The sequence below is a fragment of the Camelus dromedarius genome, chromosome 9 (assembly GCF_036321535.1).
Source record: "Camelus dromedarius isolate mCamDro1 chromosome 9, mCamDro1.pat, whole genome shotgun sequence".
In the NCBI taxonomy this organism is placed as follows: Eukaryota; Metazoa; Chordata; class Mammalia; order Artiodactyla; family Camelidae; genus Camelus; species Camelus dromedarius.
Window position 1 is genome coordinate 19,164,752 of NC_087444.1, and position 24,895 is coordinate 19,189,646.

The 24,895-nt window shown below is 41.1% G+C and overlaps 2 protein-coding genes across 2 annotated transcripts in view; both read right to left on the bottom strand.

Moving 5' to 3' along the window:
- The window catches only part of DENND2C (DENN domain containing 2C), a 69,489-nt gene extending 68,653 nt beyond the window's left edge, over positions 1-836 (bottom strand). Inside the window, exon 1 of the mRNA XM_010980718.3 lies at positions 738-836. The gene's annotated coding sequence lies outside the window, so the exon portion shown is untranslated. The remainder of the gene's footprint in view (positions 1-737) is intronic.
- Positions 837-3,466: 2,630 nt separating this feature from the next.
- On the bottom strand, positions 3,467-23,312 carry AMPD1 (adenosine monophosphate deaminase 1). Its single transcript, XM_010980717.3, has 16 exons — positions 23,155-23,312; positions 21,834-21,845; positions 18,100-18,280; positions 16,660-16,825; positions 14,013-14,178; positions 11,260-11,479; positions 10,637-10,766; positions 9,411-9,605; positions 8,985-9,116; positions 8,163-8,326; positions 6,271-6,397; positions 5,925-6,088; positions 5,122-5,242; positions 4,294-4,467; positions 4,001-4,111; positions 3,467-3,646 (listed from the first exon to the last, which is right to left on the bottom strand). The coding sequence occupies exons 1-16, from the start codon at positions 23,273-23,275 to the stop codon at positions 3,488-3,490; spliced, it is 2,343 nt and encodes a 780-aa protein (XP_010979019.2). The 5' UTR covers positions 23,276-23,312; the 3' UTR covers positions 3,467-3,487.
- Between the last annotated feature and the right edge of the window lie 1,583 nt (positions 23,313-24,895).

A 24,895-nucleotide genomic window follows, 5' to 3' on the forward strand; every position in this document is an offset into this window, starting at 1 on the left:
ACCCATCTTATCTGTCCCTCAGAATACCCCAGGCATGAGCATCCCAGTTTTACAGCTAAGGAAATGGAGGCCCAGAAAAGCCGATTTGACCGAGGTATCACATCTGGTACGCGGATCCTGGCGGAGACTCCAGCCCCTGACTCATAATCTGATCATCTTTTGCCTTACTAGTTTAAAGTTCTTAGATGTTCCAATGTCAGATTCTTAAATCAAAATCCTACTTGACGACTTTCACTATTGTACTCGTCAGATTCTGTTAAGAATCTAAACACAAACACCAAAAATGTTTTAAAGTTCACCGTCTCAGCCTGTCGAAGTTCAAGCTCCACGACTAATCCTGGCAAAGGCCCCGCGCTTCCTCCTGGATGCAGGGCGCTCCCACTCCCTTCCCCGGGACTCCCGAGCGCCCCCGAGCGCCACCTGGACGATGTCTCCCGCGCCCCGAGGTGAGCGGCGAGGAGCCCCTTAGCCGGACTCCGCCACAACCGCCGCTGGCGACAAGCGGGGATCCCAGAGGCCGGCGTCCGCTGGGCGCGGGGCCGCGCTCCCGGGCGTCCCTCCAGGCGGAGGAGGTGCCGAGATAGCGGGGCCAGAGCCTACATCTCCGCCAACCCGCTGCCGCACTGCCCGCGGACGACGTCCGACGCCCCGCCACCGCCACCCAGCGTGCGACGCCCACCGCCGCGAGGGGCCGAAGCCCTTGCTTCAGACGCCGCCCCGGGTCGCTCTGCTCCTACCTGCCCTGGGCCTCGACGCCGCGTCCGCTCCTGGACTCCGAGGTTCCCGTCCTCTCCGCGGAGGCGCCAGGTCGGCTCGGTCCCACTCCGGATGGGCTCCGCCCCGCTCCCGCAGGCCCGGACGCAGGCCCCGCCCCGGTCCGGCAAAGCCTGGTTCTTATTGGCTCCTGTTCCCACCCCTCACGCTCGGGCCCGCCCCCGGCACCGCCCTGGGACCGCCCTGAGGGGAGCCGCCCCCGCTCGAGTCCCGTGTAGGGGCCAGAACCTGGCCCAAGATGCAGGGCGCGGCGACGCTGCGGCCCCGGCAGAGAGGCGAGCGGCGCCACTGTCGTCCGGCCGAGACATCTAGCCAAAGCTCCTTCGCCGTCGCCATGCCTGGCCCCCAACTGGCCCCACGGCGATGGACCTGAACTTTACAAGAAGGCTGAGTATTCACAGCTACCTACGAGATAAAACCTAGTTTAATCAAGGAATCCAAATGGCATCTCACTCAAGGAAACCATGGAATTGTCTCCTGTCACTGGAAGAAGTAGGTCCGGTGTCTGCAGTGAAAGAGCAGCACCATTTCTGTGGCTGAGCTCAAGGAGCAAACATGTCTCCGACAGTTGCCGTACAGCGCCAACTTGAAAAGTAGGCAGATGCAAATAAAGCTCCGGACACCTGAGGCTTGAAATCCCAGAGCAGGAGTGCGTTTGATACTCCCAGTGGCTGAGGTCGGCTCCCACGCTGTTGTGACACACATGCCTGAACACTACGCCTGCAACACGCTCATACATGGCACTGTGCCTACAGCGAGCAGCAGCCCAGTTTCATTAAGGCTGCCTAGTCAAGGATGAGTTGAGCCTGTTTCCCAGGCACTTGCTAACCACCCCACCCAGCCTCGCCCCACCTCATTCCACCCTACCCTATTCCACCCCACCAGAGCCTCTTGGATCTGGTGACCAAACTCTTGCCACATCTGTTCACATAGAGGTACCAAAATAGAAGATGGCCAGAAAGAGAGGTGTTTGGTTACGCATCACAGATGACTGTCACAAGCCAACTTAGCCAAAGCAATAAAAGCTGCATACCCCAAGCCATTGTGAAACCATGAGCTGTGGACAATAAAACAGGAATTACCTTCTATGATGGGAGAAAAAAAGGAATGACATGACATATTTTTAATCATGTCTCAATGAGGAATTAAGTGTGAATACTCTTTGACTGAATTTTGAACAGTGATCTTTATGGACTCCTCCTCTCACCACCAAAAACCAAACCTAACCAAAACAAAAACCCTTATATATTTAGAAAACTTCCCAAACAGTTGCCTAAGGTAAAATTTTGGGCTAGAATGGCGTGGCTTTGAAATTTAGTTAAAAGTTCAAATTTATTTCAAAGTTCAACCTTTGTATTCAGGAAGATTATTTGCCAAAATGAGCAGACTGAATTTCAACTACCAAATTTGAAACCAAATCTTGAGTTCTCTGAATGTAATAAATGGATTAACATGTATGTATTCTACTGCCCTCTCATGGGAAGATGGAGATATACATACTGGTAGTTAAAATGCTTTTTTAAATTTGAGAATAGAAAGTTTAATTTGGCAATTTGTATTATTTTGATGACAAAGAGGCCAAGGAAAAATAAAATCAGGTTCTCTAAGGGACTTATAAATACTCAGCAAACAGAGCATCAACTTCAGAAACCAGGGAGAGGATTCTTACACTAGTACAGACATGCAGTTGGGATCGCACCTATGCTTAAGGCTATCTGTAGAGAATGTGGAAGCATGCAGGTATTTGCTTTTTTTTTTTTTTTTTTTTTTTTCCTATTTGAAATGTCATTACTTTCTGTGATGTTTCACAAAATTCTTTTTTCACATTTGTGAAAAAATTTCCACTCGTGCTGTAACTTCATGTTGTGAACAACTAGAGAGTAGGAATAAAATCTGATACTTTATACCTTTGCTGTCTAGAATAGTACCTGACACTAGATGTTTATCAGTAATTGTTTACCCAATAAGTTGAATGAAGTATCAGCCCAACCACTAGGTGGCACCACAACTGTAGGTGTAGAGAGGTATAATCTGACTACTTGGAATTCCATCTGACATTGAGACCTTGAGTAACTTGCATGTTTCTAAAAAGTTACATGTGTATTTTATTTTGGTAAGTGAAATCATTTAAAACGTACCACTACAGCTGACTATAACTTATTGTCAGTTATATCCTTTCAAGCTAAGAATCTTTTTGTAAGATAAATTCTCTGTATGTATATTAACTCGTAAGTACGGATTTTCTATATTGGGGTACACCTGTTCCATTTTTGTCTAAGAAAGCCACTCTTCAGTTGTATCCTGTCAAAAAGACTTTTCAATGGTCTAAGTGCCTTTAATAAGTTTCATTCTATAAACCAAAAGCCTACATTCTCCCTATAACAAATTTGCTTGTATTTTTGCCCTGCCTTAATAACTCTTTTGCCTGAAAACCATGGAAATGCTGGAGTCAGACAATGCCACATCTCCAATGCTACCACTCACTAGGTGAATCCTTGTACAGGTTATTAACGTCACTAACCTCAGTTTACTCATCTTCCCTTCAAAATGGAGATAATAATATCTAAAAAGCTGGGCAAAGAATTAAATAATGTCAGTAGAATAATATCTAATGCAATCTTTGGCTTATAGTATGGAATCATTAACTGGTAACTATTATTACTCACACTCTACAATGAAAATCTCACCCATATTATTATTTGGTTTATTTGTTTTATTCTCCTGATTTAATGCCTTCAGCAATTAAATTAAGTTCATAACACCAGGTTTCATAGCGATAGGCCATGCGGATTTGGGCTACATTTGTCTTTCGGATATCATTTCCAATAGGTCCTTCCTCACGGTAATTGGTGCCCAGAAACCTTGCTTTCTCCTACAAGAGAAAAGGAAACAGAATGATTGTTCTCTTTTTACTCTGATATAGAAAACAATTACATCCCCCACAAAGATTCCTTCCTTATGTTAGCTGCAGGCAAAAGGAAAACAATGAACCATTAAAGCACTCATCCAGTGCCTCAATGTGCATGGTCTGCTGAGAAGCCAAGTGTGTTTTATTCCCCTTGCCCAAAAGGCATGGCCAGAGGGAATAATTCTTTCTAGTCCCTGTCCATAGTAACTATATATGATTTGTGAAACAATTTTTCAACTTGTGTTTCCCCAACTAATTTTTCAATATTCAGGTTATCAGTTCTGTACTCAGAAGGACAACCAGCCAAGGACAGTCTACCTCATGAGAAATTCCACACTGCAGAACACTGTTCCTTGCCACTTCACACATATCACAGGTGCTCAGTTTGAAGACTTGTGCAGCAATGGCGTATTCTTCCATCAGGGGCTCCTTGGGTTATTTATTTCAATGAGGTAAAAAAAAAAAAAAAACAAGGAAGAAAAAGGAATGCATTAAATACACATCCTGCACAAAAAGAATAGTGAAATACTTTGATTTGACTTTAAAATTCTGGGTAGTAAATAACAGTTCAGCAAAGAGTACTTGTATTGCTCAAAATTCCATATGTGTACCTTGGTAAAATGGAATTGCATCGGATCATCTGTAGACAGTGAGATCATCAGACCTTTCTGGAGGAAATCTAGAAAAGGATTTTTGGCATATTCTAGAAATAAGCTGTTGTTGCTCAATGGAGACATAGCGATGGGAATCTGGGCTAAGAAAAACAAGTACTGTAACACAGGACTCTGAAAAGGAAAAGTGAAAAAAAATCTTAAAATGTTGAAAAAGGGATACAAACTAGAAATGTTAAAACCCTATGGTCTGCCTCAAGTTTTAGCTTTCAACAAAATTACCACGTATTCTTTAAACCCCCTTGTAAAGAAGAATAGTTTTAAAATGTAAATACTGTTTAGATTAAATTTATTTGGGATCAATTTTCAGAAGCATTGAGTCACACCTAATTGTTGGAGCTTTAATTGTCTAAGTTAGATGGTCTGTCTCAGGCAGAAGGCCTCACCTTGAAACATTTTTTTTCCTACAAGAAAGTTGTGACTCTCACAAGAGGAATTTTAGAACGTGCTATAACAAGAAATCTGGCAAAAACCTATTTAAGGTAAGCCCAGCCACCTCTGAATTATCCCTTGTCAGAGCTCTAAAATGGAAGTCAGGGGATCTGCGTGAACTCATCACCAACTAGCTAGGCCATCTCGAGCAAGTCCCTTTACTTCTCAGGGCCTCTGTAAAATGAACTGTACTAAATAATCTCAAAAATCTTTTTCACTCTACTTTAATTTGATTCCAGTGTTGATAATGACTTGTAACAGAATGATAAGGGAAAAAATTCTATTACTGTAACTCCTATATAAAAGTTAATATTGAAGAGAGAGCCTCCAACTCACCTTTTTTAAATTCAGGCCATGAGAGATGTTATCTGCTGTCATGAATGCTGTCATGAGATGGGTGAGAGCTCCAGCTTCCCCACAGTGAGGTCGGAACAGAAATGTATTCATGCCTCGTTCCCTAGGGAGATGGAACTACTGTAGGAATCACAGGTGACCGACTAGGTCCTGGCAACAACTCTGGGCATAGAGTGACTTACAAGAAAATCCGGCAGAAAAAAATTAACACTTTGAAAGAGAATGGGGCATCCAAAGGATTCAACAAAACTGGCAATTCCAAATCATAACCTTAATTCTTCCTAAGCACAGACTTTTTAAAAGGAGGCAATAGAGGATATGAGGGTATGGAGGAAGGTTAAGATTTGATTACCTGAACAGAAACATCCTCAGTTTCCACCTGAAATTTACCAATATCACTCTATCATCGTTTCTCCTACTCACACTTTAGTGGGGAACTGTTTCCAGAAAATCTCATTATAATATTCCTCTATTTATTCCTTATCCAGATATATCAAGAAGGGTAAAATGTATGGAACTTTATACTAAATTGCATAGTGATAAGTGTAAATTCCTAAACTTCCAAAGAAAAGGAACCGTGAAAGTACTGAAGTTTCCAAAATGTCCATTCCTGCCCCAAAATAGAGAAACCGAACAAAAAATCAAGGGAAGGAAGTTTCTGCTCTGGGCACTTGGAAGCATTCCAGCAATGCAGTGCAGGCCCTGGACCACCTAGGATACCGATGTGGGAGGACAGAGGTGTGTCACAGAGATTCTCCTTCGAGCTCCAGTTCCCGTCTACTTACTTTCTCAGGCTATTGAGCACCATGATGTTCACATACATGTAGTAGGTATAGTAAGTGTAAGATGGATTCTTCTCCATTGTCCACTCCTGGGGCTTGGGGCTCTTGGAAGAGAACATGTGGCCACTGTGTTTGGATTCATCATCCACACTGTCGAAGCCAGTAATCTGTCAAGGAGAGTGAGCTGCGTGATGGGTTCAGTCTGAGCGCAGGGTCCCACCCCTCAAACAAACTTTCAGCTGCCAAAGGCAAGGACCAGATGTCAGAGATAAGCATAGAGAATTAACCATGGCTAGGTAGGAGGGCTGGTTCATGTGTGGCCATAGGAAGGCCTCCGGGTCATGCTTACATGCTTGAGGAAGACACTGAGGTCTGGGTGAGCCTTGGGGTTGATGGTAGCCTCAAACACTGGCATGAAAACATTCTCCAGCATCTTTCCAAAGTGTGGAAGGAAGTTCTTAGATCGGAACACATCACTAGAAGCAAGAATGAAGAGGATTTTGGGGGAAAAGATTTTTGGACTGACTGCTTCTGAGGGAAGCAGAGGACCAAATACCATATGCAGGAAAAATCCTAGCATGTCTATCCTAGGTCCACTCTGGTACCCTCTTCTTGGTTACCCTTAAAAAGGAGTTCAGCTTGGGTTTGGCATAACAGGTAGAAATTTCTTGCTGAATCCCATGCCTCCAGCTCTTCTATAAACCCTCTGTGGTAAGAAAACTTAGCCTTCACAGCTAAGTCCAGATAGAGAATGAGGAGTAGAGGAATTGTGTCATAAAAGGTCCAATGACTTGTATGTGTGTGGTACACAAGATGGTGAGCATGAAACAGTTATCAAGAACACCTCTGAACACCTCTGTAGCCAGGGACAATCTAATAAACTCTTACACAGCACTCAATATATGCCATCCACTCTTCTAAGTGGCCAGAAATATTAGCTGATTTAATCTTCATAGCAACTCAATAAATTAGATGTGGTTATGACCTCATTTTTAAAGACGATGAAACTAAGGCACAGAGAGGTCATGTAACTTGCCTAAGGTCACACAGCTAGTAAGTGGTAGAGACAGGATTCAAGCATAGTCAGTCCAGTTCCAAGGCCCATGCTCCTAAACACCACACTGTACTGCCTCTCTGCCTTCATGATATTAGACAGAAGTTTTACCCCAATCAAAAAGTTACTTTTTTGACTAGACACAGGATAAAACTCTTGCATTGTCACAGGGCACACAGAACACAGAGGCAGGCGGCCAGACAATTTATAAACACTTAAGTTAGATAAAAGATCAATGATATGAACATCCCTGAGGGCAATGGGTAATTAGCAGATGATAATACCATTGATAAATACTTGTTGATTATGGAGAACTTGCGCACTTGTAGATGAGACAATCGGCAGACAGTGGTAGAGGTTCTGATACAAGAAAGCTACACCTCAGTACAGATGTGCTTGGGAAAGAATGAACTGGACCCAGAGAGGAAGACCAGGAGAAAGAAAATGTATAATAAAATGTATAATAAAATTATTTACAATTGCCAGGATATGGAAGCAACCTAGGTGTCCATCAACAGATGAATGGATAAAGATGTGATTGTGTGTGTGTGTGTGTGTGTGTGTGTGTGTGTTTATAGACACACAATGGAATAGTACTCAGTCATAAAAAGAATGAAATTTTGCCATTTGCAGCAATACGGAGGGACTTGAAGGGCATTATGCTAGGTGAAATAAGTCAGAGAAATACTGTATGATATCACTTATATGTGGAATCTAAAAAGTACAACAAACTAGTGAATATAACAAGAAAGAAGCAAACTCACAGATACAGAGAACAAAGTAGTAGTTATCAGTGGGGAGAGGAAAGGAGGGAGGGGCAATATAGGGGTGCAGGATTAAGAGGTACAAATAATAAAATGTATACTTAAGTATATAATAAAAAGTTCTTATCCTAGCTAAGTTTTAATCATTCCCAATAAGTTATTTTGTGATCTGCATAAAGTCCTGTTTTAAAAAACAAAACCAAAAAACCTGGTTAGGAAACTAAACTGAAGTGACCTTCCTAACTCCTATCTCTGATCGGGAGTGCTGAACCGAGAGTGGACAAAACCAGGCACCCAGGACTGAGCACTGTTTAACAAAACTTATTTCTGTACAGATGTGCTGCATGTTCCTTGTTTGTGTGGAGGAGGTGAGGCAGGTGGGATGAAGGCAGGCTTTAGGGTTTCCAATGGGCTGGTACATACTAGATCCTGGGGACCTGGATCATCCACGTCATGTTGGGGCAGTGGATGCGGTTTTGGACGAACCAGGTGGAGAGTTTGCTCCACTCATCAGGACTGCGGCCGTAGATTGACAGGCGGGGCTCAGCATGCTGGTACTTGGCGTCCACCAAGTCTGCACCTACCTCCTGCAAAGCCAAGAGAGGAGTCCAAAGCCAGGAATTCCCACAGGTCCCTCAGGGGTCTAAACCTGTGGGGTCTAGGGAGAGGAGAGGGGTACTAAGAAGAACGGAGGAAATGTGAAAGGAAGGCAGAGGAAAACCATCACAGTTAGATTGAGAGGTGAGGGGAATCTAGTTGAGAGAAAAGACTGATAGGATAGAGTGGAGTCTACAGAGGAAAAAAGGCAGACTAAGCATGATGAGATCCCAAGGCACTACTGCAAAAGAAACTCCGCTTTCCACATGTCCCCTGTCTCCCAAACACACACCTCCCAACCCCACATATCATTCCTGCTTCCTGATGCACCCTGAAGATGAGGGTGGATTCTGATCTTGACTCTTCCTGAACTTCCAGTTCCCAAAGCCTGAAAGAGCCTGGTCCTTAATCCCAAATCCATACTGTTAGCTTCTCTATCCTAGGAATCAAGGTCTTTTTAAATTATTACAGTGGATGTTTCAGAAGAAATGATCATATTCATCTGTGTGGCTCTTGACTCCAAGGATAGCACTTTCCTATTTCCCTCCCCTCCCCTCCCCTTCTGTCCTTCCTTCCTTTCTTCCCTCTCTTCCTCCCCTTCCTTAAGAACCAGGCCAGGTACCATAGATCTGGTTGGTTCCTCCTCACCTTGATGATAGTGGCAAAATATTCCCCATTAATGTAATTGTCTGTCTTCAGGTAGAGATCCCGTAGCTCACTTGCTCCTACAGGATTGTATTTGTCGTTGAACTTATCAAAACGCTGGAAAGTCTGACGTCCCTGCATCAGGAAACAGGATCACAAGTCTATAATTATCAGAGCTGCTTGGACACAGAGAGTCAGGGAATGGCCTTGAGGAATGGGGGCCTGGTAGCAGGGGAAGGGGTTGGGTTCCAAGAATGGAACCCAGCACCAGTGACAATGAAAGAACTCCCCAAATTGTCTGTGGGTGCTTTGAGTCGGCATGGTGCTTACCAACATGGTTAAGAGGGCTCTGCGAAGGGAGAGTTTGTAGGAGAAAGACATGTGGGGTTCTGAGTATCAGATAAAACTGACATTATCTTTTCAACCTACAGCATGAACATCCAGAGAATCCACAGTCAGGTCATAGGGATGCATTTTTAATTTAGCAAAAAGTTCCTTTAGGGTCAGCTTTTTCTCCTTGGTACTGCAGACCACTCTGTCAGCATCAATTTGGTAAGATTTCTTAATAAAGCGCAGCAGGTGTTTCTGGTTCATGCAAGCAGCTGCATGGATGTGGGTGTCCACCTGTGTGTACATTCAGAAAGAGAGAAACCAGCAATCAGCCTTAGTTATGCTGCTCTGTTAGAGGCTACAGTGCCTGCAAATCCCACTGTGATGGGAGAAAGGAATAAATGACAGGGTGTGACCTGACAGCTGGGGGAGGTGGCCCAGCAGAAAAGAACCCACAGCACTTTTTTGTACTCTTGCCAGATGTGAAAGTTTAGGCTGGATGCAATAATATGCCTGTGTCTCTTGGATATCTATACATCCAGTTTACTTCCTACATTTAATCCACACAAAATTTGGGGGGACAATTCTCCACTCCTGAGACGCAACTGAAGTGAAGCAGCTACCACAGATTTCTGCCCCAAAGGGAGAAAGGATCGAAATGATGAAGGCATGGCACAGCAATGGTACTTACGAGTTAGATGTTCTTAGAATTATAATTTTCTAAGAGGAAGTTCTGATAGATTAATTAGTTTGCCCAAGGTTATACAAGTGGCTAAGCCAGGATTTGGTCCTGAATCTCTGCTCCCACTTCCTTGCAGTCACTTAAATGGTCAGAACACATCTTGAAAGTGTTTCTAGTTGAATAGTTTTCCACAACCATTAGCTCGTTTGATATTCACAATCCTCTTGTGAGCTAGACTGAGCAGATCATTTCCCCAGTTTTACAAATGAGGAAACTGAAACTCAGAAATATTTAATCACTTCCCCCAATTTCTTAGAGGCAGGAAGTAGAAGAAAAGGGACAAGAATGAAGATCTTCCAAATCCTAGAACAGTGGTTTTTACGGTTTAATTTGTTTTTGCTATTTTTGTCGTTCATGATAACTATAATTTTAGGTCAAGAATGAGATATACCTTTCTATGTGGAAAACAGTAGAAATGGCATTCTAATCTTTTAGACATAATCTATCTGCTTTCACTAAAATTGCACTGAACCTGCAGAAGTCTTACATTAATCGGAAAAACAGTACTTTTCTTGTCCTCTCAAGAAATCACTGGGTTAACGTTTTTGTCCGGGAATGACCTCCGAGCAGAGACTATGTTTACCTTCCTGCAGTTGTAAAAATCCCGGTGGGGGTTGTTCTTCAGCTCCTTCAACTCGTCCATCTCGTTGAGCATCTGATGGACCTGGAACTTGGAGGAGAGGAACTTCAGGCGCCGGTGGGTATAGGTCTTACTGTGAAAAATTAAATCACATTCTAAAAAAATTCCAGACATTTAAGGAAAACAGTCACAATTACAAAACCATCAGGAAACAATTATGTGTTTCAAAATGAACAAACGTTTTGGCTTCCTCTGCAGTTAATTTAATTTGAAAAATATTGGGCTGCAAGGGCTTAATCTCTTCATCAAAGTTGGACACAATAATGAGGGAGGGTTTGGGAAGGCAGTGCCACTCAAGGTTACGGACCCTGGCTTTGGAGTTGGCAGATTTGGGCTTGAATCCTGGCTTAGCCACTTGCGTGACTTTCTTTAACTTGACAAAGTCTCAGCTTATAAATCTGGAATTATAAAAATACCCACCCCATATACGATTATAAGGAGTCAAAGAAATAATGTACATGAAGCGTTTAACAGGGTGTTTGAACACAGCAAGCACTTAATAAACACTTATTTAAACACTTATTAGGAGTAGTAATAGCAGCAGTAGTGTAGGTCTTAACACTTACACAGGTCCTTGGGCAATTAAAGCAAGTAAAAAATTCATATCATCTAAGAAGGTGTCCAGATTTGGGTAAGGAAGCGGCTTAGGCTCATCTTTGCTGGCGGCTTCTTCATTCGGGTAGACGTAAACCACACCGTCCTTCATTTTGAGGTGATAACCCAGGTTTTCCAGGAGGTTATCTGTTCGGAAGGGGTCTTCTCCCTTCTTCACGGGAGGGGTAAAGACTTTTTCGACGACACACACAGTAATATATCAGCACATACGATGAATGATCACATAAAAATAACCAAAATTAAACACTGTAAGATCTCGTTTGTTTGGAATTCTGTACAATGTAAGTTGTAACTATCCAGAGCTAAGCTGAAGTTTATTTTTACAGTTTTTCAAAGGTGACCAAACTGGTAGCATAAAATAACTATAATATTTCATATAGGATAAGAATGATTTTCAAGTTCTTTAGAAGTGCTCTTTATCTAATTGCTATACTACTTACAAATAATTTTAATTATTTAATAAATTTGGTTATCAAAGACTTCCTGTTTGGAGCCTTATATTAACTTATGAGGTAATTGCATAGAAAAAAAAGTAAAACTACAGTTAAGAAGTAAACCAACCTTCTCTATTAGTCTTAATTTATAGTGGTTTTTTTGTTTTGTTTTGTTTTGTTTGTTTGTTTTTTAACGGAGGTACTGGGGATTGAACCCAGGACCTCATGCATGCTAAGCATGCGTTCTACCATGGAGGTATTCCTCTCCCCATCTAGAAGTTATTTTTTTAACAGACAATTTTTTTTTAAAGCAGTTTTAGGTTCAGAGCAAAATTGAGCACCAAGTGCAGAATTCTCTATGCGTCTATACACACACGTGCACAGCCTTCCCGCCATCAACATCTCAAACCAGAGTGGTACATTTGTTACAACTAATGAACCTACATAGACACATCATTATCATCCAAAGTCCATAGTTTCTATTGGGGTTCACTCTTGGTGGTGTGCATTCTATGAGTTTTGACAAGTATATAATGACATGTACCCACCATCATGATATCATACAGAATAGTCTCACTGCCCTAACATCCTCTGTGCTCCACCTAGAGTGGTTTTAATATAAATGGGAATATAAAATAAATTCCTATTGTAAGAATTGTAATTCCTATTGTAATTATCTTTCCCTACCTTCTAAAGCACACACAATTTTTGCGAAAGGATTGAAGAAGGGATAATGTAGACAAAGGTCCCTTTCTTTCCACTGCTTACAATTTCAATCTCAGAAGGCCAAGAACAAATTCCACCCAGTCACAGTTTTTTAAGCCCTCCTTTTATTTTCAACAAGTATGTGCCCAAGGCATCAGAAAAATCTCCTGTTTGCAAATGATGACTACAACAGCCAGAGTGAGAAAAATAATATAGAAAGAGAGTTTGCACACATTTTCATCCAAAACTGAGAGGTAAAGGAAAAGAGTGAAACAATATATTGCTATGTCAAATAACAGCTTTTGAGTCCCTATTCTTAAATATACTAGAGAGATAAAGTATAATTTAGAAGGAACAAAGGCAGGACAAACACCCTAAATGTCAACATTATAGAAGATAAACAAACCAATTTTATAAGTTATCAAACTGAATACATGTTTAATATGATTTTAATATTAAAAGGAAATAGAGGAAGTTTTAGAACTGGAAATCTTCAACAACATAACAATTAGGTCTTTCAGAGACCTTAAATATTTGCCTTCCCTGAAATTTCAATCCTAGAAGTATAATCCCAAAGATATAAAGAAACTGCACAAAGATGTTTACATAAAGATGCTCACTGTAGCCTTGTTGGAAATAAATTTTTATAAGTCAGAAATATAAATGCCTAAAAATAGGAATTGGTTATATGAATTATGATACAATAACACAATAGTAATCTGTGAAATTATTAAAATCTGATTCTTTTTAAATATGTACTTAACTTTATACAAGCAAAGTAAAAAGTGAGATACATAAGTAAAGTGCTTTGGAAAGTCAAAACATGTAGTTTACTTTTATCTGGAGGTCCGTGGAAGGCAGGAAATGATAATGTTTGGGCTGCGCCTTGAAGGGTGAGATTGGACCTGGACATCTGCGCATACAGTGAAAAAGTGAAGGGAAGGGCAGTATGGCACAGGGAACGGCATGGCAACAGTACAGGGACAGGAATGTGCTGAGCCAAATGCAGAACAGGATACACTTCCAATCAGAAAAAAAGAGTTCAAAGGTAAAGGAGCTCAGTTTAAAAACAGAAAGAGTGTACAAGTCCAAAAATAAACACATAGTAGATAAATAAATCATAATTAGGAGGCCAGATGGTGGTAGGCCTTGAATGACAGGCTACAGATTGCACTTAATTTTGTAGGTAATTGGGGAGCAGTTGAAGGATTTGTCGGGAGAAGGAGGTGCTCAGCTCCATGTTATAATAACTGGCACCAAAGTGAGGATGAACCGAAAGGGAGTGAGGTTAGAATTTAACAGAGTAGTTAGGAAGCTATTGTAATAATCTGGATGAGGAGAAATATAGGCCTAAATTAGGATTTGGGGAATGGTGAAGAGAGGAGGTTCTGAGAGATATTGTACAGGCTGAACCCAGCGAAAGGACACGTGGGCAGGAGAGAGAATGAAGCCAAAGATGACCATGATATTATAAAACTGGGTTACTTATAATCATGGGGCACACTTAATAATTAGTAGTTGAACCTAAAGCTATATTCCAGATATTATAAACAAAAATGACTTACCCGGATAGAAGCTCTCGTTTGCCACCCAAGCCACTCCCTCAATGTTCCTCAAGTACTTGGAAGGGGTTTTAGGAAACCTCTGAAACGACTTCTGCATATACTTCTCCCGTATGCACAATGCCCGGTAAAGACCTTTGCAGACCATTTCAAAGTCTTCTACTGTAACCTGTCAAGAAAATTCGAGTTTCAGAGTTGTTCCTACAAAAATTCGAGAAGGAGGTAAAGCTTGTCTGGGCACCTCCCAGCTCTTCTGGGCGTCGCAGCCCCTGCTGAGTCTCCCCAACCCACAGAGGGGCTTCCCACTTGACACGGGCCCTGGGTCTCCTCCCAGGAGCAAGTCCTGGAGTTTTTCTGTCTTCTATTTCTGCCAAAATGAATCTGTCCTACAAGTCTTTCCTTACAGTCCTGTGTTTGTTTTTGGTTTTTGCTAGATAGCAGTGATTGTCTAATAAATACGATTAAGAGAACCCATTGTAACATGGAAAATATTGCTTCCAGGTAACACAAGGATATTTTAAGTATGGGCTTCTGAAGACAGTATCTCAACTGAAAGACAATGCTGCTCTGATTTGAGAAGTCAAACCACCTGCTGGTCAGTGAGGGAAACACTGGGGGACGAATAAGCTGTCACACATCCCTGAAGCCCTTTCAGTCATGCACTGCCCTCTGTAGCTGTCGAGAAGCCATTCTTTGGGATGGTTTTGATGAGAACTTTATCTGTGACTAAAATCAGAGAGGTTCTAGAGTAAAATTTTCTTAGAATTGCTGGAAATTTTCTAAACTGGTCCATTTCCCTTGTCCCATCCCGGCATCCTGGCTGGGCCTGGCATGCCCAGGCAGTTGTCGCTTGAAATCACTGAATGCTCATCATTGGAGTCCAAAGACCTTCTGGGACCAATGTAAGCTTGTTCCCAGTGGCTGGAGTTCCAGATATCGATCCTAATCAGCTGGACTCTTTTTAAAGACCTGCTGGTCTTGGCCAAGAGAGTCTGGCACAGGCACTAGTCTGAGGGCCTGCGTCCAACGGCTTGCTTGTGCCTTTTCCACCTAATGGGCCACCCGTCTATCAGCTCCTCCAGGACAAGAGCTGGATCTTATTCACCTTCATGTGCTCAGCACTCAGCACACTATGCCTGGCACAGAGTAGGTGCTCAGTAAGGACTGATTAAATTGAATCAGTTGTTTATCAGGGATAATTCCCCCTTTACCTCTCTGTTCAGTTACAAGGGGTTCATTGATTCGGGATTGATTCGGGTACAGACTGCAACCAGGTGGAATGTTATTCAGCAGCTCGGCCACATTCAGTCAACAGATGTGGCAACATACTTGGTTCTTCAAAGACTCCAGGCCAAGTTTTCAGGTACCCTCCAGCCTTCATAGGAGGAGAAGCTACTCCCTGACGTCTGTGAACTTTGTCTTTCCTCTCATCTTCTTTCTTTTTATTCCTGTTTTCATTTCCACCAAGCACATAGGTATCAAGTTTGTCTCCTAACACTTGCGGGATTTTTTTGAACTCTGGACTTCTCCAAAATTTGTTTTTTATGTTGTTATTAAACATTTCATTTCAGTTATTTAGTATTTAACCCCCCTGCCATTTGTAGAGCACTGTTATCACACAGAAAATGAAATGAACAAATGCTCATTTCACTGCTCTGTCACTTTTCTTTTGGTGGGGGGAAGTAATTAGGTTTATTTACTTATTTAATTTTTTTTAAATGGAGGTACTGGGGATTGAACTCAGGACTTTGTGCATGCTAAGCATGTGCTCTACCACTGAGCTATACCCTCCCCCGGCTACTCTGTCAGTTTTAAATATCTTAGGACTGACCTTAAGTGGGTTGGTTACATGAGAAGGGGGCTTAGGACTGGTCGTAAAAACTATATTTGGAGCATAGACTGATGGCTAAACAGCAGTTTCAACAATATGATGCTGATTTTGCAAGTCCATGTGTCAGAGATTTATTAATTGACCAACTGTTCTGGATAAGACAAGCAGGTCAAGTTGTTTGCAACATGAGTTTACTATCTGTATGTCATCCTAGAGTCTGTTCCAAGCAGTAATCTACTGTGAAAGCATCTGCAGTGAAATTGGAGAGGACAGTGGGTGGGAAAACAGTAGCCCATTTGAATGTTCTAACCTCTCATCTTTTCTCTGGCCTCTCCATTCTTCTCTTCTCCCTCTCTTTCTCCTGATCTGTTTTCTCCAATTGGTTTACATTACCTACAGCCCTTCTCTCTATTCTAGGTCTTCTCTGGGTCCATCTTTCACCAAGAGCCCCCTCCCTGTGTCCCCCTGTGCCTCCCTGATCCTGCTCTACGATGCCCTCAGTGAGGCTAGTCCACCTGCTTACTCTCTCCGGTTCTGCCAAAACCTGTCCACTGTATTCTGTAACACATACACCACATTCTACTGCACATTCTTATGTGCAAGCAAATGAGACAAAGGAGGAGAAATTATGTAGGGTGATAAAAGCAAAACAGAAATATAAGTCAAAGCATATTGGTATTGAAATGCAATAATGAAGTACAACAAAGGGCAGGTGAGTTAGCAGCTTCCTCAAAAGGACAGGGAGGAGGAGAAGAAGCTGAAACAATCAAGCTGAGTATCTTCCCAGCAGCTACATGTGAGGGGCAAGGAGCAACTCACCCCAGAGGCATAATCGCCAGTGATCTGCACTCGCTGAAAATCAGGCACGGTCTGGTAGGTGGGAGACGAAGAAATGTATTCATCAATGCGGGACAACTGGGTGGAAGTTGTTTCACTTTGTGGAACAGACAAACTAACAGTCTTCCGTCCAAAGAAACGCTTTTTTCTGGGTTTGAAATGGAAAGATAAAGAGATTTAACTTTATCTTCACTGGGAGTTTCATTGTGATAAGTTGATGTTTCACTATAAAATTTCATTTTCAGGACAAACATCAAATGTGGGCTGAGTGTCAGAAACAGGATCCAACCAAATGGGAGGAGGTATCATGCTGTAGTGTTCCCTTCTTCCCTGTAGACCTTGGAAAAGTGGACTTAGGGAACATACTAGCAGACTTTCAGCGTGACACTGTTCTTCCCAGGAGGTCCACTCCTAACAGAACAGGCAGCCTGGGCACCGCAGTAAGCACAGGGGATGTCAGTTACTACCGGTGTCATTTAGTGCATGTTCCTTAATTTCTGTGAGCTTCTGTCTCTCTATCTGAAAAAAATGGTGTAATAACGTCTACCATATAGGATTTCTGTGAGATGTAATGCATATAAAATGCTTAGCACAGTACCTGGAACTCATAAGTTGTTTCATCTATATTATGTCCTCAAATCAACAAGTATTCATTAAGTTTCTACTTTGACCCAAGCCCTATATTAGGTCATATGGGGGATGCCAAAGAATGTTGATTGTTGGTCTTTCCTTAAAGATATAAAGCCAAAAGAAGGACAGCAGAATGATCTTTTCCCCATGAAGCTGGTGATGGGAGGGGAGGCCCGTGGGGAGGGCGTTCCAAGTAAGTGGTCTGTAATAGGTCTGAGGACTAAACTATGGCACGTAGTGACAGGTGGTGAATGAGTACTAGAGTAGCTCAAATAAGGGAAAATAAACAGACTGTGGAGGGGGATCTGTTCAGGGAAAGAGGGAATTGTGCATCATAGGCATAGGATGGACAGGGCATGAGGGCAGAAATGGAGGATGGTATCCCCGAGGCCTGGAGGAGGTCAGACTGGCTAGAGGACAGGATTCATATCAGGGAGCACACGCTAAGGCTGGTTAAAGACAGAGTCCGAAGACGAGGCTCTGGTTTCCAAACCTGTAGTGTGGAGACTGAGTGTGTGCAGGGCAGCCATCAGCCCACTTTGGTTTGGAACCATCACGTGGTAGATCATGCCTCCTGCTTGGGTGGATGGGGAGGCTTCAGCTAAAGGGAGATGCGGATGAAGGTAGGAAGGCCACTGTTTCCTTCTTTCTTAGAGTACACAGTGTGAGTGTTTGGGGGGCTGGTGGGATTTTTAACTCTGGCAAAGTTTTTCCCCTAAGTTGAACCATCATTCAAACAAATTTCCCTTCCTTGTGTCCCAGTGTACTAAGCGTGCCCCTTCCGCCACTTACCTCCTGCCTTCTGTGGAGGTGGACTGAGCCTCCAAATGGAGCATGTGTGCTTGCATCTCATGATGAAAAATTGGACAGATCTCATCCACGTCAAACGGGGAAATCTCATGACGGCCTCCCTCATCTTTGACTTCAGAGGCAAACACCTTTTCAGCAAAGCTACGCATTTCAGCATCAATCTCTAAAAGAGGGTTTCACGTATTATTATTGAAGCACTTTCTCGGAAGTCATCCGAGAGTGTCTGCTATGTGTAAGGCATGATGCTAAGGACTGTCCTGGGTACGTGGCTCCCCTGCTCTCTGGCCAGCATCCCAAAAGCATGAGAGAGCTTAATGCCTGCTCTGTCTTCAGTGGGTTTCTGTGTGGGTAGTTTGGAAATCCATTCTTAGAAACACAGGTCAGATTCTTACAGCACATTTAGGAGGATCCTAAAGATGGGATTGGGCTCTTGTAGGACCAGCACTTAACATAAGATCACTTGTTTCTGGCAGGGCTAAGTATGATTTCATTGTAATCATGCAGCACGGTCCTTCGCATTAGGTTGGTGGAGTTTTTCTGATGGTTTTAAAGATGTGGATAAGGTTATTGGTCCTTGGCATTTTTCTTCCTAAAGAGAGCCAGCGATCTAAGTAGTTCTGAGAAATAAATGTGTACGTAAGGGCCTTTCTTCTTCATAAGACGGATATTGTGTTTCTGTCACACATCACAACCTCGTTTTTTTCAAATCCTGACAACTTGGTGACATGCTGGCGGGTAGGGAAAGGGATCACTAAAATTTACTGCCTAGTGTTGGGCGTCTCATTTCTCGCAGACATGTGGCCTTCCAGAATGAATGACCCTTGGAAAGCCAATCTCATTTTTACATGCCTTAATTTTCCCATTATTAAAACAGGTGGAGGGGTTACTTTGAGCTTGGTAATGAACAACGTCAAGACCCTCAGGATATAAGAGAACCAATTTTATCATATAGAGTGGTGATGGCCATCAAGTATCTGCCTTTCTATTAAGTTTCATTGTATTTTCCAGATACCCAATTATTTCCATCTGAATAGTCTTTGCCTCTAATACTTCTAAAAATCTCTTGGTATTTCCAGAAAGGAGCAGGTAAGCAAATAATGAGAATGGCAAACAGCTAGATATTTCGAGCAACAGTAGAAGACAGAAACATTCTTCACATGATGAAAAAGCAAACTGCATGCAGAAAGAGGTTTCCCCACTCCTGCCCCCATCAATGTCTATACAGATCTCCAAAACAGCACATTCTCAATTATAAGTGTAAGTATAATGTGTTCACGTACTGTTCTGTACTTACTAACTCCTTCACCTTCCTCTGTTTCAATTTCCTTATCTATAAAGTGGGAATACTATTACCCACCAAACCTCATTCACTATGCTATTGTGACATCCAGTGAGATAATGTATGTGGAAATGCTTTTTTAAAGCAATTTTTAAAGGTAAATAAAACACCAGATTAAATTGAATGATATAATTTGGTAGCACTGATCAGACAGATATTTGGTATTTGGGGTTAGCATTGGGCTATTAAAGAAATGATAAATGCTATGATTTAACATATGTTGGAAATGATAGTAAATGATACATTGGAAATTTTAAACCATATGGCTGAAGCAGACATTGGAAATGATAGTAATTGACTCCTAACTTCATCAACACTAACAGTCAGGTCAGCCAGTTTTTAAACCTGGCTCATCACAGCAGAGTAACAGAGAAGCCCACTGTGTTGGCTGAACTTCATGCATCTATTTGTCTCACTGGACTCAAGCACTTCCTGAAACTAAAAAGCATTTTTGGATGCTATGCCTAGTTTTTTGGCAAGCACCATGATCCACGAAGGAACAAACAAAACATGAAGTAGGTACATCTATCTGATGGCCTGAGAATGCCTCCCCGCCCTGCCGCCGACTGCTCCCTAGAAATAGTGTCATTTCTCCCTGAACACCATAAGAAAGCACATGCACCCCCAGGATGAATGACAAGCAGAAGTTAACAGAGGCTTCATGCACCATAAAGAGCAAATGGAAATAGGCCAGTTGGTTATGATGATAAGGAGGAGGAGGAGGATGAAGGTGATGATGCAGCTGGCTTGTCATGATGGGTCTGTAGCAATGCTGTTAAAGGCCTCAGGAAGGATAGTCTGGAAATAGAGTTCCAGGAACCAAATCCTACTTGCTTGAGATCTGGCTCTTCTAAAACAAGCAGTCATCATCTGGGACTGCACATATCTATTTGTTTCATAATTTAAACATTATTATTTTCACTAAGGTTATATCTCCCTAAACCACTATAGACAGTTGAAAACTCTGCTCTCAAGAAGTAGTTTACATTATGACCAAAAATTATATGGTTGATATTTTATTCCACTGAATCAACCGGTTGTTCTGACTTCATGTAACCACAGCTGAAGTTTGATTCTGAATTCAAGAGCTCTGCCTTTCGAAATACTTCAAGGAGTAGTGGCGATGAGGGCAAGGAAAAAGTGAAACCAATATATCAAAAGTTGAGTAGATAAAATTTGGTGACAACCTGAATTCATGGAGTAAAGGACAGATGATTCCTTTGGCTTTATATCGATAATTGTTGAGTTCTTTTTTTTTTTTTTTTTTTTGAGCATGCTTGAGATAGTGGAACATCTGAGCGGCAATGTCTTGAGATTAGGACATCCATATTTAGACGGAGAATAGACAAGAGAACAGAAAGAAGTAGAGTGGTGAAGCATAAAGAACACTGGACTAGGACTGAGAAGCGTCTGTGACAGCAGGGTGGCCTTGGGCAAACCATACAGTCACTAGAAACCTCAGTGTCCATCATCATAACAGGGGGATGTTAATAATAATAATGTCAACTTCAGAGAATGGTTATAAAGATTAGGCAAGAAAGACTTTAAAAACTTCACAGTACTGGAGGGAGGGTATAGCTCAAGTGGTAGAGCCCATGCTTAGCATGCACAAGGTCCTGGGTTCAATTCCCACTACCTTCTCTAAAACAAAAATAAAATAAATAAACCTAATTACACCCCTCCGAAATAAAAACAAAAATAAATTTAAAATAAAAACAAAAAAACTTCACAGTACTATCCAGAAGTTGGGGGTGATTATTATTAACACAGGAAGGGCAAGGCTCTTGAGAAGAGGAATATCATGCTTGCTTCTTCATCCAACAGATCCAGAAAAGCATGCTTATTTCTCAGCAGTGTTTTCTTAATGTGTAGGAAAGACAGGTTGTAGGCCTCTCATCTGCCGCATCTCATCTCTAGAGGAGCTCAGGGGCACTTTGGTTACTACCAGTCAGTGAAAGGACCCTGATTTGAGATGGAAGGAAACATACATAAAAAGTTACAATTTTATCAAAAACGGGGTTTTATTTTATCAAAAATTCATGATGAAATTTTTTGCATTGGAGTTGAGGGTTTACTAAGGCAAGACTCAATAGAGCCCCTTGGCTAACGTCCAAAGGAGAAGATTATTCAATTTCAAATGAATGCCCCATGAGGTTCTCTTTAAAAAGCTGACTTTCTCTTTTGGAGTCAGGAAAATACAAGAGTTCATTTGCTATGCTATGGGAGATCTATAGTCATTATAAATTTTTGTTGGCTTTCAGTGCTATCATTTAATAAACACTGCTGAAAAATACCCATGTTTCTGAATTAAAGAATAATATCTTTTTAAAATGGATACTGTGGCAAATGGCAGGAAAAAATAGTCCAAAATACTCACGTTTTTCTTCAGCTGTATGAAGTAAAATAGAACAAGGTAAAATATATGAACAACTTTCAGAAATCATAGTGGCTTTAATCAGTGCTTTGGAATAGAAATACGTAGATTGGTACAAGGAAGGAGTGTGGTGGAATGTGTTATTATAGCTCATTCTTCCATTTTTCTACAATTTGCTGCCATTAGAAAATCCTGGGAATAGTCATTGTACATCTCTTCTTTTTCTTTTTCTTTCTAATTCATCTCTTTACATTTAAGTTTATAATCTTAAAGAGGTACTGTTTGTAAAATGTGATTTTTAAAAAACCTGATCAAGGAGTGATGGAAATTCTCACACAATGCTGGTAGCAGGTAAACTAAGACAGCTCACTTGGTAAACAATGGAGCAACATCTACTAAACAGCCATTTCTAAAAATCTAGTCTATTGAGATAATCCTGAAATATGGAAAAAGCTTTAGGTGTGAATATTACTGTTGAGCCTACTTATACTTTAAAAAAAAAAGAATCTAAGGGATTGGTAAAGAAAATTGGAATATTATACAGCCATTCAAAATGATGTCTTGGAAGTACCATGGTAATAATTAAGTTATAATGTTAAGCAAAAAAATAAATAAATAAAGACAGAAGATAAAGTGACATGTATAATATAATCATAACTGTTTTTTTTTAATTCTTTAAATTTGCAAAGAAAATAGTTTGAAAGAAAAACACTAACATGTTAAAAGTGTTATCTTTGGATGACGAAACTGTAGGGTTTGTTTTTTTTTATTACTTTCCTAAATTTCCCAGTTTCTCTAAATGAGTGTTTATTACTTTTATTTTTCAGTGAAATTTCTCTCTTTTTATCTCACATGAAACATGTGTTACTTTTATAGTAAAAAAGACTTATCACATTATTTTAGAAATTACTCTGTGTACAAACCTGGATTGTGAACCATCAGAATACATAGATTGGGTTAATATTCCATTATGCTCATGATTTTCAGCTAAGAATATAGCTTAAGAAATTACATAGGACCCTTCTCAGAAGTGTGGCAGCACAGATTTAATTTTGACTAGCAGAGTAGGTATTAAATACCTCACACATTTTTCTACTGGGATCTTCAAGGATGCACCACATGATAAAGTTTTAGAAGATTACCTTCCTCCTAAAACTAAAAACAAACAAAAAAACCCTGGAAACCTTGTCTTGTCTCTTCCTGAAATGTATTAATTAAAACTATTATGAACCCTAAATAAAGGATTCCCAGAGCTGACATGATACTTACAGGAATGATTGCATATTAAAAGAATTGAACTCTTCAAACACTTTTGCACACCTACCTGGAAGTTTCAACAGAGGCATTGTGCTGGAATCCTTGATTCTAGGGTAGCACAGTAGAAAGGAAGAGACAGGAGACTGTGGGGATGACTGACTGACAGTATAAAATACACTGACATTCATTTTATTATTTTGCTTTGCCCCTGTAATTTGACCCTTCACTGCTAAAAGAAGTGAGATGAGCTTTAGACCTATTTATAGCTTCAGGCATTGACAGTGAAAAACAGGTGAAGCCTTCAGTGTTTACCCTGGGACTTTAGACAAGATATCTGTGCTAGGCCAGGAATTGCATTTCAATACTCTAATTCTCTCCGTGGGTTGGATTCTCTTCAAGTGTAATTTTCTTGTATGACTTGAACACTGATGATAATTTTCCACCCTAATGAAATATAATAAAGTCCTCCAGGCTTGTGGAAAGTCAGGGTCCTCAGGATTTTAGTCATGAGAACAGTCCTGTGGTTGGTGAATATGCTGGTACAGTCATCAGGCTCTCAACACACACAAACACACACACACACACACACACACACACACACACACACACACACATTTTCATAAGAAATATCCCTGACTTAGCAGAAATTCACCAGACAGAATTTATTTAATCACTTAAGTCGTAAATTTACTTCAAATCTTATAGAAACACAACTGCTGTCTTGACTGCTCAGGTACCCTCACTCTGCATACTGTTATAAAAAGAATATCTTTCTTATGTATAACATTTGATAGTATGTTAAGCACTTTCCAAACATTATCTATTTGATCCTACTTATAATTCTATAAGGCAAGGAGTACATTACCCTTGCTTCCCAAATGAAAAAACTGGGGCTCTAAGAAGAGTGTCTTGCCCAAAGACATTCTGCTCATTAATGCAAAGCCAACACTCTCTGGACCAAAATTTCATGCTCCTTCCATAACAACAGAGAGTCCTGGTTATGGCTAAGTACAGGAAGACCATGTTTTATTGTGCTTCACTTTATTACACTCTACAGGCATCGTGTTTTTTACAAATTGAAAATTTGTGGCAACCTGCATTGAGTAAGTCTGCTGGCACCATTTTCCCAACAGCATTTGCTCACTTTGTGTCTTTGTGTCACATTTTGGTAATTCTTGCAATATTTCAAAAATTTTCATCATTATTATATTTGTTATGGTGATCTGTGATCAGTGATCTTTGATGTTGCTATTGTAACTGCTTTGGGACACCACAGACTGTGCCCACAGAAGACAATGAACTTATTCAACAAGTGATGTTGAATTATGTGTTCTGACTGCTCCACTGACTGGCTGTTCCCTGCCTTTCCCCCTCTCCTCAGGCCTCCTTATTCCCTGTAACCAACTATATTGAATTTAAGCCAGTCAATAACCTTACAATGGCCTCGAAGTAATCAAGTGAAAAGAAGAGTCAGGAAAAAAAAGACTCTTTTCAAAATATTAGTGCCCGACTAACAATGCTCCTGCTCACCCAAGAGCTGTAATGGAGATGTACAACAAGATTTCTCTTGTTTTCATGCCTGCTAGCACAACATCCATTCTTCAGCCCATGGATCAAGGAGTAATTTTGACTGTCAAGTCTTACTATTTAAAAAATATATTTTGCAAGGCTATTGCTGCCATAGTGATTCCTCTGATGGATCTGGGCAAAGTAAACTGAAAATCTTGCAGAAAGAATTCACCATTCTAGATGCCATTAAGAACATGCATGATTCCTGGGAAGAGGTCAAAATATCAACATTAACAGGA